At 41.4% G+C, this 14,532-nt stretch overlaps 1 protein-coding gene across 3 annotated transcripts in view; it reads right to left on the bottom strand.

Annotated features, from left to right (window-relative positions):
- NELL1 (neural EGFL like 1) overlaps positions 1-14,532 on the bottom strand; it is a 778,808-nt gene that overhangs the window by 292,249 nt on the left and 472,027 nt on the right. For all 3 annotated transcript variants that reach the window (XM_058546145.1, XM_058546147.1, XM_058546146.1), the window contains exon 14: positions 12,141-12,263. In XM_058546145.1, the coding sequence (XP_058402128.1) occupies positions 12,141-12,263 (123 nt within the window). The remainder of the gene's footprint in view (positions 1-12,140; positions 12,264-14,532) is intronic.

Genomic DNA, 14,532 nt, shown 5'->3' with positions numbered 1-14,532 from the left:
AGCTGTATCCTTTGCCTTCTTCCCAAGCACACAGATATTCTGCTCTGTTGTTAAGTGTGGCTACGGACTGAGTTCTTCCCAACGCCATGAGAGCCACTGCAATATGTGCCACTTTCAGGTCTGGCCAATAAAACCTCCCATGTGCGACCTCACGCTCTTTCCCCATCTGCTGACAGAGTGGTGAGAATTCTGAGAACCAAGAAGAGGTCACAGCCACAAGATGGAAGGTGAGTGGGTTCCTGAATCACTGTGTGGATCACAACCCTCACTCACCACCAACTCTCAGTGAACGATGACACGAGTAATAAATAAGAATTTATGTTGGACCTACTGAAATTTGGAGCTTCTCTGTTACAGCAGCTACCACTGTTTCCTTACCTTACGCAAGCAGTTTCACATGCGTTAGCCATTTTACCCTACGGTTTTCCAATTTAGGAACTGAAGGGGAGAAGAAATTTGAAAATGTCATTACATCTATTAACAAAAGAGGAAATGAGTAACAAGAAGTCACTCTGGTTGATTATCACAGGACAAGGTGTAACCCAGATGCCCTGGCAAATAAACATCTAGGTATATATGAGAAGATTAGGCAAAGGCAAAAAAAACAGACACTGAATTCAGTGTGGCTGAGTTGGAAGATGCTGTATTTTAAGGACTAAGCTTTGAGCAATTTCAACAGAGCTGAGGGACTCTGCCCTAGGCATGTCTAACTTTACTCTAGAAAACAAACATAGCGGTATGCGCAAGGCTGAAATGAAGAAACACACCACGTGTCAGGGATAGGATGAGGCAGCCATGTGAAAGCAGGCAAGTGTGAACCACAACACATTCTACTGGTCAGTACTAGTTGAGCATTCTATCAATTAGCAATTGATTGCAATTAGCACTGCCCTCAAATTATGTTGATATTTGCACATTATTTGTAAATGTTTTTCGATTTATCCTTTGTTTCTTTAATAAAGATCTGAGTCAAGAGAAGCCTCTAAGGTAATATTAAGAAATATCTGGGCTAAGACCCAGCAACAGTACATGGCCTAGGCTCCTGACCACTTAGCTCTCATAGTGCAAAGGTCACAAAGAGGGACTAGATACATTTAAGCTAACCTTGCCTTAAGAAATGGCATGCAACCAGGTACTATAGTTTTTCAGTTCTACATGAAGTAAATACTCTTTGCACATATTCTGAGCTGATATTGGCATGTCAAGAATAGCTGGTGCCATTCTGTAATAGTACCGGTTGTTAAATACTTGTAATATTTTGCAAATAATTGCTCCCCCAAACAGATCACATCCCAGCACGTAGCCTGGAGATTGACTATGACATGTTTCAATAATGTCACCTAAAGAAAGTCTCCTGGTCCATTGAGAATTGTTACTTAGGAGAGTAAGACAGTCTTATCTTGATTGTTCAAGAGAAAGTCAATGTTCAGTACCCTGTTTTAAAATAAAATTGACTGATATATATTTATATGGCTCTGCTAATCTCATGAGTCATTTCAGATGTGACAATTACAGATAACAAACAACTATGTAACTTACCAAAGTGCAACCTCAAAATGCACTCAAAAGAATCAGCACTTGTCTAAGTGTCAGATTTCCACTCGCTCTGAGACACCAGCTGGTTTAACGTGTTTCCCTTAAGCCCCTAGGGATATTGTTACTGTCTATTGGGCTGCAAACTTTAAAAGGTAAGCACTGACTTTGGTAAGTGATGGAAAGTGCTTTAAGTACATCCAAGAGACTCTTCTTTGCCCAGTAGAAATGCATTTGAAGAGGAAAGGAATATTAAAGGCCAGGACAAGACTATATCAAGTTAAAGCAAAATAACACAACCGATATTGTATCTTGTGCCACACAAGCCCTCTTCCCTTGCCCCAGTCTTATTAATGCACCATTGCTGGTTTCAAGACTACAGTACAGCTTCTGTCTTGTGACAGCTTCTGTCTGATCAACATAAATGTCTCTTGATAACTTCTGTCTGATCAACATAAATGTCTCTTGACAACTTAGATGATACACTCAGTTTCATTTTCTAGTTTCAGTAACATTTTTCAAAGGAAGCATTATTGAAATTTTAAGCATAATAATCTTCCCTGGGCCTAGAGACTCTTCTCCTAGAATTAAATCAGTATTATAAAATGCCATCCCCTCTATAACAAATATACCCACGTCTAAATTTAGTACCAGTGCTTGGTGGTAAGCATTTGTATGACAGTGAGTTTGCAAAAAGGTTTGAAGTTATTTTAGTACTACTTAATACTGCAGTTAATACTCAAATACTCTTGTTAACATCACTACCAATCTACCTTTACTAACAATAATAATAGTGCATCTAAAATAGGTGAGCATTTCTGGCAGTGGAGCATTGACGGTGGGAGAGTCTTTACCATACTGTCTTCTCCAGCCCTCAAGAGGGAATGGCAATGGAATGATTATTTTAAGTTTCCTTGTTTCTGTACCCAAGAAATAGCTTTTCCCCTTATGAGGAGGAGAGTCTATTTGTCAAGTCTGATGAAGATTGGTTCATGTGTGCCAGAGACCATGGCTCCAGCATGAGACAAGCCATGTCTTCTCTCAGACTCCCTGCACTTGGGCAGAGGGAGATCCCCAGAACTTCCCATCTCTGTGCCATCAGCAGAGCCAAGATCTGACCAGGTCTCAGTATTCTCTCTTCCAGCTTCTCCCCCTACAATTGAGAGAGGATAAGAAGCAGGCCCTGAAGTGAGGCCTGATTATCCCAGAAAGCCCAAGACAAACTATGCAACACTATGATTCCCACACTGATGCACATCTATTTTCTACTGATTTGGACCTGTAGGAATGGGAAGGAAAATGGTGACACTCCAAATCTCCAACAGGCAGTGGTAGAGTAATATTCCATTTTTTATGGATCAAAATGATCTATGGTTGAAAGTTAAATGACCAATAGACAAATTGATTCCACGCTGTTTGGGGCCATATAGTGGAATACTGGCCTGAGTCTCATGAATGTTTCCCATTGGTCACTGTGGAGCCAGGATACAGTATGAAAAGACAATATCCCACTCAACGGCACACGCCACACTGGGATGGGTGGGTGTCTGTGGAAGTCTCTTGGAACATGAAAGGAAGAGTTGTGTGTTTAGTAAGTTGTTATGTTTCCCTTGTTGCCTTGACTGCGCAGCATGTTAAGCACCTTCCAGCTCTAAACCTAGCCCATATTAGGATTACTGAGTAAATAAGTGTATGAGTCCAAGAAGGGGCCAAATAAAGAAGAATCTGAAATAGATGCAAAAAAATAGATGCAAAAAAGAAGCCACACTTGGGCTGCTTATTGTCTCTCAAATTAGGCTAAAGGATTTGATCATTTCTGGTATAATTATATCTGGTATCCATAGGACATTCAGTATCTATGGGGCATTCAGTACCTATACAAATGAAACATAAAATAGAATCAATGAATTTTCTATGTACAATAAATGATGTCTTTGAATCTAAATAGCAGGCCCATTGATGATTTTCTAAAACATTAAAATCGATATTACAAAAGCATTTATTTTACAGTTTTAATTTTTCTTTGATTTTCTGAATGGTGGTCTAAATTCAGTAGTAATTAATACATCAAGCTACGAGAGCAGAGTTGATTTGTGTCAGATGAACTAGCCAGTTCTCATTTTGCATCTCTATATATTTACTGAGCACCCAGGAAGCACAAGGTCTTATGTCAGTGGGAAAGGCTGATATGTAAACAGCTAAGTGTAACAAGGTGTAATACATTGAATACTACAAGCAGAATTGAGAGGAGAAACTATTTATTCTGACTGAGAGGATCAAGGTAAAATGGGATTTGAGCTGGATCATCACTTAAGAAGGATGAACAGGATTTCAATTGGAAGAGGAGAAGGATGGAAAGAGTCCCTCCCGTATAATAAATGATCCCAAGGAGAGGGAAGGGGGCATGCGATCATCTGGCCTCGCCTGTTAGGAGAATGGTTAGTTAACTCTCAAGTGTGACTAGTAAGGTAATGGACAGAGATGATATTGTAAGAGATGAGGCTCAAAATATCCAGATGGGGCCACGCTGTCACAGGGTCTTCAGTGCCTTGCTAAAGAGTTTAAACTTTATTCAATAAGAAATAGCTTTTTTAGAAGAAAATTGTGTCATCATTCTGTAGCCTACTCCTCAGGTCTATACATAATTTAAGCATGGCATTATGATTCTGCGTATTCCTGACAAACATTTTCTTACTACTGTATGTTAAAATTTGTATCCCTGTGTTAAGAACACTTTCGATAACTCGTTGAACTTAACTGAAAGAGATTTTGACCCACATCACTCTTGTCTTTATGTTTATGATTTATGATCAAATCATCCAATAGTCCTAGAAAAATTTGAAAGTCACATCTCTTATAGTAATCTGACCTGGTCCAATTATTTCAGTAGGATCTTAAAAAAAATCTTAAACAGTACCAAAGGGATACCCTCCCACATCATCTTCTGTAGGTAGAGAATTTTAAGTGGCTCTAATTGCTGAAAGTGCAGTCCACAATTGCTAGGAAGATTCTTCCTATTGACCAAGTCTGATCCTGAGCTACCTGTAATCTACCTGCTTTCTGAGTTTATAAATGTATCACTTGTAGGGTGGAGTTTCAAATCCTTCCTTGAAACGTTATGAAATTGTTTTATAACCAGAGGTGCTCTCTTAAAAATATACTTCCAATCCTTTATCTATTTATCAATATGAATTTGTTTTTACAAATGGGCCTGGCTCTAAAGGGGTCAAACCATCCTATAACATCCATCCCTCTTGCCTCTCGCCACTCTCTCCAAAATTTTGTCTGGACAGCTAAAGGCAGGATTTTAGATTGGGACCTTCCTGAATTCTTCCTCATTACGTTACCCCCATTTGAGAACCATGTCTAGAGTGCTGTAAGTACTTTTGCCAAAGGCTTTGCTATTCCTCTTCCTATTTGCTTCAAAATCTCCAAATATCATCTTCTCTGATTCACAGCCCAGCTGTTTACTATCAATTTTATTATCTTCAGTGATATCTTATTAAAACAAATTACCTGTCTTTTCTCCCTCTCTCTTCCTCCCATACTGCCTGTGACTCTCTGAAAGCATCTTCATGCATGTGAGATACCCATATTACTTATTTAATTCAGGATTTCATTTACATCTTTAGCATGAGCTGTCACGTTAATCTTTCTGTCTGTATCAAACACTCTCTGGCCTTCTGTTCCTGACTTTCTGTGTCTTTCTTGCACAATTTATCCAGCATCCCATCAAACAGAAATTTCTAGGAACAGTACTTCTGCATATGCACCTCAAGGCAAACACACTCATTAATGAGTGACTTTCAAGCACTACAGGATTCTGAAGTGCCTTAGAATAAAGATTCACGTATGTTTCAGGAACTTCTACAGTGAATTGCATTTTATTGTAATGATTTTCTTTGAAAATCGGTCATCCATTAGCAATGTAGACTCCACATTAAAGTCAGTTTGCATCTCTACCCTTGGGAGCAGTGGTTTGCTCAGGCTGGGGGTAACACTTGAAAGGCCTAAGTATCTCTGTGTCCCAGGCAGACTTTTGCTTTCTTGTAAAATCTTCTAGACACACAAGTGCATGTTCTATTAGAAAGGAGTCTTCATGTGTTCACCCATCAGGAAAATTTTGAGCACTATAACATGCTTAGCTCCGTGCTAAATGTTGGGTAAACAGAGACACATAGCCACGGCCTGCAGGAAACAGACAATTAAACGTCACTTGCAGCGTGAGGTCACAGGGACTGAGTAGTGTTTGGAGGGTGCCTCTGGAGCACAGAGAGGGGTGTTCACCTAGCCTGAGATCAGGAAGGGCTTCTTGGACTTGAAAGGCAAGGAAAAACGAAACTACATTGGCATGAACCATAAAGTCATTAAGGAGCCCCCTTGCATGGTTTGAAAAGAAACACTGGGCAAGGGAAGATTAACTAATCTCTAGACAACAGAAGGACATTGAGGAGACACTAGGACTGTGACACCACCCATTGCCTCCTGAAATGCTGGAGGATTTTGAGCAAGGGCACTCTAGCTTTAGAATAGTCTAGAATGACTATTCCTACAGTGGAGATGGTTGCAGCAGGGGAACAGATCCTGAGATGATGAGCCAATAAAACCCCCAGCTGACTCCTTGGCTCTGATTTCTCACTTAATTAATTCTGAATTTTAAAAAATGGGTCCCTGAATATCTTTTAAGAAAGAAGGTGAAACTACAGACACAAACATTTGCCACTGCTAAATAGAAGTTGTTGGTGGAGTTGGGGGTGGGTGTTGGAGCTTCTTTTCCATTTTTCTGGTTTCCCTCAGAGCATTTCCCCTTGGCCTCTTGGCCGACCCCCTCATTCTTCCCTGGTTGTTGGTGAGGGGCAGGGAGGAAATTGGACATGCATAGGCCAGCTCTTCCCTTTCTTATGCTCTAGGGATCAGGAGGCCCACAGGAAAAACCCCTTCTGGACTGTTCCTCTTGCCCTGAAGTGTGCAGGAGCAGCCCTACGTGGCAAAGCTCTACCAGTTGCCCTGCTCCACCTGTGACTGGCTGCATAAGCTTGTCTAATTTGGGAGTTCGATATTACGAATACTATCATCACATACATAAGCCATGTTCTCTGGTATAACCTTTATCAGTATTCATATTGACATTTTGGTCTCCACTTGCTTGATTTCTTTATCTGTCTCTCAACTGGTTCCGAATGCAGATGGGGAAAACAAGAGTACCATTTTTAGGCTCTCCTTAAACCACAATAGGTATCATAATAAATTAATACACTGGTCCTCAAAATATTGATCATCTCAGGTACCCTGATAAGGCCAAGTTTCTGAACCTACAAAACAGAGGATCTGGTCCTCAACCACATGGACAAACAAAAATCCAGCCTGTAATGAGAAAGAAAGATGAAGTCAATCTGCAGAGAAGCAGAAGGAGACGGAAGGAGAGAGCGCCATCAGCACTCTAGCCCCTGGAGCAATCTGTTCCTATGCCCCCGCCACCTTTTTGCCCTAACATTCTATGACACACCTGGAAAGCTCACTAATGCCAGTAGCACATCCAACCTCATGAGCATGCAACCAGTGCAGTTGCACAGGGCCCCGCACTCAGAAGGGCCCCACACTTGTGGTTTAATGCTCTGTGGTCACCATCTGGAAGCTCTTAATAATTTCATCTTTGGATTTGTGTTTTGTAAGTGAGGTCCAATGGGACAATGAAGCATGCAGTGGGGGTCTGGAGCCTTAGCCATCACATCTCCCACCGCCTCCCCACGTCCCCAGGATGGGTTCTCAGCTCTCCATTTCCCTGTCCCCTGTAGCCCTGGGTCCCTTACAGCCTCTCCTTCTCCACCCAGTGACAACTGCCTCCTTCCGTCCCCAGCAGGGTCCTGGCACAGACACAGCAAGGGTCAGGGTTGGGCACACAAGCTCTGGGTGTTTCTAGGTGGAGCATAGCAGCACCATCCCCTCTCCAAGCTAGTAGCATGTGAGTGCATTCCATCAGTGATCCAAGGAACTGGTGGGGAGACTACAGGCCCCTTGGATGGCCCATCTGCTGTAGAGGATGGGGGAGGTCCCAAGGGAAGGGGATGTACCTGGCTCAACTTCCCTGCCCCAGGCCAGGTGACAGTACATCAGTCAGGGCAGAGGGGAGACCTCAGGTCAGTGGGTCATAGGCATGATAGGCTTGAAGCTTTTCTGAGGAGTCTGCACTCACCCCAAGAGTAACCCCAAGGCAAAGAGAGCAACATTAAACAGCAAATGAAAAATACCATGACAGGTTAAGAGAGAGACTACAGAAGAAAGGCAAAAGCTTTATATTTTAGTGCCTTTAAACAACAGATTTTTCCTACTTTTTTTTTTTCCTGAGGAAGATTAGCCCCGAGCTAACATCTGTGCCAATCTTCCTCTTTTTTGTATGTGGGTCACTGCCACAGCATGGTTGACAAGTGGCATAGGTCCGTACCAGGGACCTGAACCCATGAATCTTGGCTGCTGAAGCGGAATACACTGAACTTAACCACTATGCCACCAACTTGGCCCCCAATTTTTCCTACTTTCTGAACAGGATCCCACACTTTCATTTTACTCTGGGCTCTGCAAATTACATAGCCAGTCTTGCCGGTAGATTTCTCCTACTTGCAACCAAAGGAGTCCCACCTAACACATAACATGCCTTTCCACGGCTCTATATTTTAAGTAATTCCTTATAAGCCTCTTTGACATGAGATAACACCTGTCTGTAAATTATTCCATTGGGTTAGAAGCATTTTTTCAAATCTTTCTCCCACACTAAATGGTGAAAACTCCAAAAGCCTCGTCTTGCCTTTTGCTCTTTTGGTGCCTGGAACTGTGCTCCAGACACAGAATTCACACTCACTGTATGTTTATGAAATCAACGTCAATATTATTAGTCATTAAAATAAGAATAGTTTCAAGGAGCATCACATCTTACCCAGCCAACGACAGACTAGAGAGGAGGCTTAGTCTATCAGCTATTTATGGACAGCTGCCTAGGGAAAGCCCACCTTCGGCTCCAGGTTAACGGAGACTGGGAAAGCAGACAGGAACACTTCTGAGATAACCCCAGCCCTCAGGTCAGGCTGTGCAAATCTGATTTGAAACAGCTTACTAGTGCTTTCTCCACTTAATCCCAAATGCCAAAATATTTAGCAACAGATGTTACATAGTTTCATAAGTACATTAACCTGGTTATTAAAAATACAAGCAAATTTTTTAAAATTATAGATTGTCATTGCACTGTCTCTCCCCTTTCTGTTTTCTCTACAGTCTCTAGTTAGAATATAGATATGTTCTATATATATAGAACATATCTATTTTATATACATATATAAAATAAATAGTTAAATGATGAACAGAGAGGAAGAGGAAAAGGAAAGAGAAAGAGAAGAAAAAGGAAGAAAGGAAAAAAAGGAAGTGGAGGGAGGAAAGAAACGAAAAGCAGTCACAGTAACTGGGTTAAACCAGAACCAACGACGTCTGATTCAAGATTTACCTGTGAAATAGAATAATGCTATCGACTTCCCGGGGTTATTCTGGAAACTAAATGAGATAACATATGTGAACATACCAGCAAGGTGTCTTGCATATACTCAGTGACTGCTGTTGAAGCAGAATGGGTATTTTCCAACCACGTGAGAAGAAAAACCTCCTTACATGGGCATCAGCCAGCAGGAAAGCCCATCTGAGAGAATTCACACCAATTAGTATTGTTTGAGAAACGGCTGCCTTGTGTTTTGCTTGTTAACAGGAGTGTTAACAGTGTTTATTCCTACTGAGATGTAGTCAATTCCATGAACAATACCATGTCTAGAAAAGCTTTTATACATTAAAAACAAAAACAGAATTAGTTCAGATTGTCTGGTTATCCTTGTCAAACTACCTCTGTAAATGTTCGATTACAGGTGGAAAAGCCAACTATAAAGTGTACGCCCTGACGCTGAGATACGGATTTGTGTCCTTCAGTCAGAGGGCTGAGGTTCAAGCCAGTTCGTGAACTGCCACCTTCTCCTTCATCATTGTACCACTAATTACACTCTCTTCACTTTTTATAGCATTTGATAGTTTAAAACATATCAATATACATTCCTTTAATAATACTTTGCAATAACGTTGGGTAAACACAGATGGTGATATTAACCCAATTTTAATATGTAAAAACATAGAAGTTACAACTCACCAGCGATGCAATCAGGTCTAAACCCCAACTCTCCAAACTTTGTCCAATTCTTCAACTACACTGCACTGCCTCCCATGTAACCTTTATAAAACACAGGATTCTCCCTGTCTTACTGAGGTCAACACGATTGACCACGAGAATCGCTTTAAGAAAATTATTTTCCCTAATTCATAACTTTCAAGGGAAGATGTATTTTCAGAGTCTGTGGACACAAGGAAAATTATTTGAAGTCATATTTTTCACAGTTGGACTTTCAAATTCCACAAAGGTGAAGCCTCCACTTATCACAATGGCCTGAGAGGGCTTGGCAAACATGCTCACTGAACTAGTGCAATCAATATTATTTTATGAGGTAACATAATTCTGAAAAAACGCATTAAAATCAAATCCCTACGTTGCTCCTCAGATTTACAGTATTAGCATGCAGGTGCCAGCAGTGGACTTGATAATCCATGGAATTGTGTTAATAGTTACGGTGTTTTGTTTTGGTTTGGCAATATTTTCAGCCTTCTTTTGAAAGCTGAGCACTAGTTTCTTTATTTGCCTCGTGAAACTTTAAAAAAAAACTACACAAATATAATGTGTATAAATTCCCATGGTAAGAGATGCAAACAATATTAAATCCATAGCAACAGGTAAATGTTCTTTTTCACACACACCCCCATGGGTAATACGGTGAACGGCTTGCATGTTTCCAATCTATGTATTTACATAAATATGTGTACAGACATTTGTAAATAATAAATTAGATATGTGATGATGCTGTACGTACTGTCTTGTAACTTGATTTTATTTATTTTTCTTTCTTTTTTTCCTCAAAAATATATCTTGGAGATGGTTCAGGGTGCATGTGTGCGCATGCATGTGCACGTGTGTGTGCATACGTACCCTCAGAGCTTCAAATCACTGCATTCTAGTCCATGAAATGATGCACCAAATAAATTAAATCATTTCATTACTGATGGATATTTTGGTTGTTTCTGGTTTTTGATGAACATCGAAATGCAGCAAATGCAGCAAAAAAGTCACTATATGTGCATTTTTCCCCCTCAAGAGCATGTGCTTTTCTAGAACACATTTCAAGAGGTAAAACTAATGGAATCAAGAGATTCCAATCTCTGTATTATGCTTCACATTTACTTTAAATGTTGACAGATTTTGTCAATTGCCGTTAAAAACTTTCACCATTGTACACTCTCAGGCATGTACGAGGCTATCTGTTCACCCCGACCTCACCAACACAGAATAAAAGCAATCCTTTAAAATTCTCCCCTAATCTAATGCACAACTATGGTGACTCAGCTATTGTACATTATTTCTCTCTCGTCAGCAGCAGGTCGTCTCTGCAGGGGGTACTGATAATGTGCTGTGTGTCCTTGGGCAAGTTGCTTAAGTTTCTGTGTCTCAGATTTGTCACCTCTAAAATGGGGATGATAATAATACCTAGCCAAAAGTGTTATTACCTAGTGTTTTTGTACCTTTTGCCTCTTTTTCAATGTGATGTGTCTCTTTCCTCTTTGGCTGATTCAGTCAGTTCACACATATTGAATGAGTGTCTACAATGCGTCAGGCACCATTCTCATTGCTGGGGACACAGCAGGGTTACATCCCAATGGGGAGGCAGACAACACAGAAACAAACACAGAAATGTATAATGTTCTCTCAGGTTGTGCTAGGGAAGAAACAATACAGCAAGGGAATGGGCTAACAGGTAATAGGGGTGCTATTTTAGAAGGAGCGGTAAAAGACAGTTTCTGTAATGAGGGGACACTTGAGTAGATACCTGAAGGAAATGAGCAACGAGGCTGAGGGTACAATAAGCACAAAGCCCTGAAACGGGGATGCGGTTGACAGGTTCGAGGGATAGCGAGGAACAATGTGTTGGTGCAGAGGGAGCGAGAGAGGGAGAAACGAGAGATGCCAGCGGAGAGGAGCCAGGGACCGGATTCTGAATGCCTCATAAACCAAAAGGAGGAATTCGAATTTTATTCTAATGCAGATGAAAGGCAGGGAATTGGCCTCTGAATTGCTGAACTGCTCCAAACACAGCGAGAGGCTGAAATTTTAAGCTTCCTACCCAAGCAGCTATCTTGAGTGTGGCCATGAGCACTGCCCACCTGCCCTCTGAGCAGAGCTCACTGGGAATAAAGGCCCACATCAGCAATCAGGGCATCCTTCACACGCAGGCCAAGAGGCAAAGCTGAACAGAGCCATCACACGGTGGAACCGTGCCTTTGACCCACTCCCACCTTTTTCATTCAACCCAAAAGGTAGACTCAAAGCATTTTTCTTCTTTCTGATGCCCAGTGTCCCCGCTAGCTGATAGAACAGGAACAGGAACCCTGGTCATGTGCAAAGGGTCTGCCACAGGGGCACCAAGCGCCCAGGCAGGGTGGCAGCTCATAGCCCGCCGCTAAGGCAGCAAGCCTACCTCTGCAGCTGGTCCCGTTCCCCACGTAGCCCGGTTTGCAGGTGCAGCTGTGTCCCTGGACAGTGTTGGTGCAGATGGCATTCTCATCACAGCTGTGCTGCTCGCTGCCACATTCGTCATGCTCTGTTTGCAGGGTGAGAAAGAGAGACACCTTTTCTTAGGTTGGAATCACTGGTGTTGGAAAAATTAGCTGGAACTCACCAAATAAGAGAAGTGACTACCGTGTACTGGACCTTCCTATGCGCCTGGCAGTGTCTCTGCCTGATGTGGTGGAAATCTCAACAACTCTAAAAGATGGATGTTATTATCTCCACTTTGCAAGTAAAGAAACTGAGTGTCAGAGAAGACCAGCGACTTAGGCAACTCACATGACTGGTGAGTGCTGCTCTAAGGTCATTGCTTCTTTCATGTTCTGCAAAGGTTTCTGCAGAGGTTCCAAGGCAGTGGTTCTCAACAAGGGGCAATTTTACATCCCCTCCCCTGGAAACGTTTGACAATGTCTAATGATATTTTTGGTTATCATGATTTGGGATAGAGGATGCTACCAGAACCTAGCAGATAGAGGTCAGGGATGCTGCTAAGCATCTTACAATGCCCAAGAAAGCCCATCACCACAAAGAATTAACCAGTGCAAAATGTCAATAGTGCCAAGGTTGGGAAACTTTCCTCTAAGGTTAAAAAAAGAAAAAGAAGGGGCTGGCCCCGTGGCGTAGCAGTTAAGTGCGCACGTTCCGCTGCTGGCGGCCTGGGTTCAGATCCCAGGAGCACACTGAGGCACCGCTTGTCAAGCCATGCTGTGGCAGCATCCCACATAAAGTGGAGGAAGCTGGGCATGGATGTTAGCTCAGGGCTGATCTTCCTCACAAAAACATAAATAAATAAATGTTTAAAAAAAGAAAAAGAAACAAACCCACATGAGAGATTCCATGGCCTCTTTAGAACAAAGAGCGTAAAACTGAAGAGGAAGGCCCAGCTAATATAGCCTGGCAAAGGAGCACCTACCCACAAGTACTGTCAGAGGAGTTCCACCGGTCATAGAGAATGCTGATGAGCACAGGGTTGTGCTTTGAGTAGCAAAGGGATTTACTATCAGGACTGTGTTTAAGGGCCTTCAGCAGTTTGGCTCAAATTTTCCATATAGGTAATTTTCATAGGGCTCAGAATTTAACCTCTGGGTTGATGCCTGATGTGTAGTAATACGGTTATATATATTCAAATAGCTGTGCATCCTTAATCCACAAGGTTTGGGGAGAAATACACCTAACACTACAAAACAGACTGAATTATTCCAAGTTTGAGACCAAGATTTCACAGATAACTATACTTTGCTCTCATAATCAGGAAGTTTAAATAGTCGTCAAAATGACCACTCTGTAAATAAACAATATAGGAAAGTTCACACCCTTTATTCCCTTCAACATCTGCTAGCATAACTTCTTAGAAATTTTAAAAAGAAAAACCAAGTAGGATTATTTAAGTCATAAAAGGTTATAAAACAAGAGTTGAAATTCCAGCTAGAAACCCCAAATAAATAACACTAATTGAACAAAGCTAAAACTTCAATATAGTTTGTTAAGTGAGCTGTTAGATCAATGTATCAATCAGTTGAAATATCACCTCTCCATTAATTTTTATTCTTAATTTCCTAACAGGGATCAGTAATAAGAAAGGTTAAATTCTACAAAGTAGAGCTGTTTTAATCACCAACATGCAATTAAAGTAAAGCACACACACGCATAGGACTCTTGATTTAACACCTTGGATGTTTCCAAGGAAAGTTTTTCTTTAGGCCTTAAGATAAACTCAAACCGTCAATGAGAAATGTGCATAGGTTAGAGGTTAGCAAGCAGTGAGAAGGGAAGAGAAGATTTACGGGGACACACTTCTAGTCTGTGCTAAAGTCATCTCCAGCACACTCCAGAAACAGTATAACCCCACGGACGTCTGATCAAATTCACAGACATATCAAGCACCTAGTACGTGCAGGTGCAATACAGGTGATGTTAGACACACTCACACACAAAATAACAGACTTCAAGAGTTTTCAGTCTCCTCATTTTAATTCATTTCATAAACAATCACTAGGATCTGTACTGGGAATACAAACATGAGTAGATATGGTCTCTGCTCGCATGAACCCTGTAAGAGGGGCGACCAGACATAAATTTGTAACTAACTGGAACACAAGGAAGAAGGGATAAGAGTTACAAGCATATGACTTTACATCTTATCCTATAAACAGAACATATTTTAGACTGAAAGGGGGTTCTGCGAATAATTACACTGGGATAACAGGCATAACTCAGAACGACGCAGGCAAACCGGCACGTGTAGTCACGCTGGATAAGATGAATAAAGATAAACTGGAATGAAAGTTCATTGGAGGAAAGAA

This window comes from Diceros bicornis, chromosome 7, assembly GCF_020826845.1.
Source record: "Diceros bicornis minor isolate mBicDic1 chromosome 7, mDicBic1.mat.cur, whole genome shotgun sequence".
Classification (NCBI taxonomy): domain Eukaryota; kingdom Metazoa; phylum Chordata; class Mammalia; order Perissodactyla; family Rhinocerotidae; genus Diceros; species Diceros bicornis.
The sequence above is the reverse complement of the archived record's forward strand: the minus strand, read 5'-3'. Positions and strand labels throughout refer to the sequence as shown.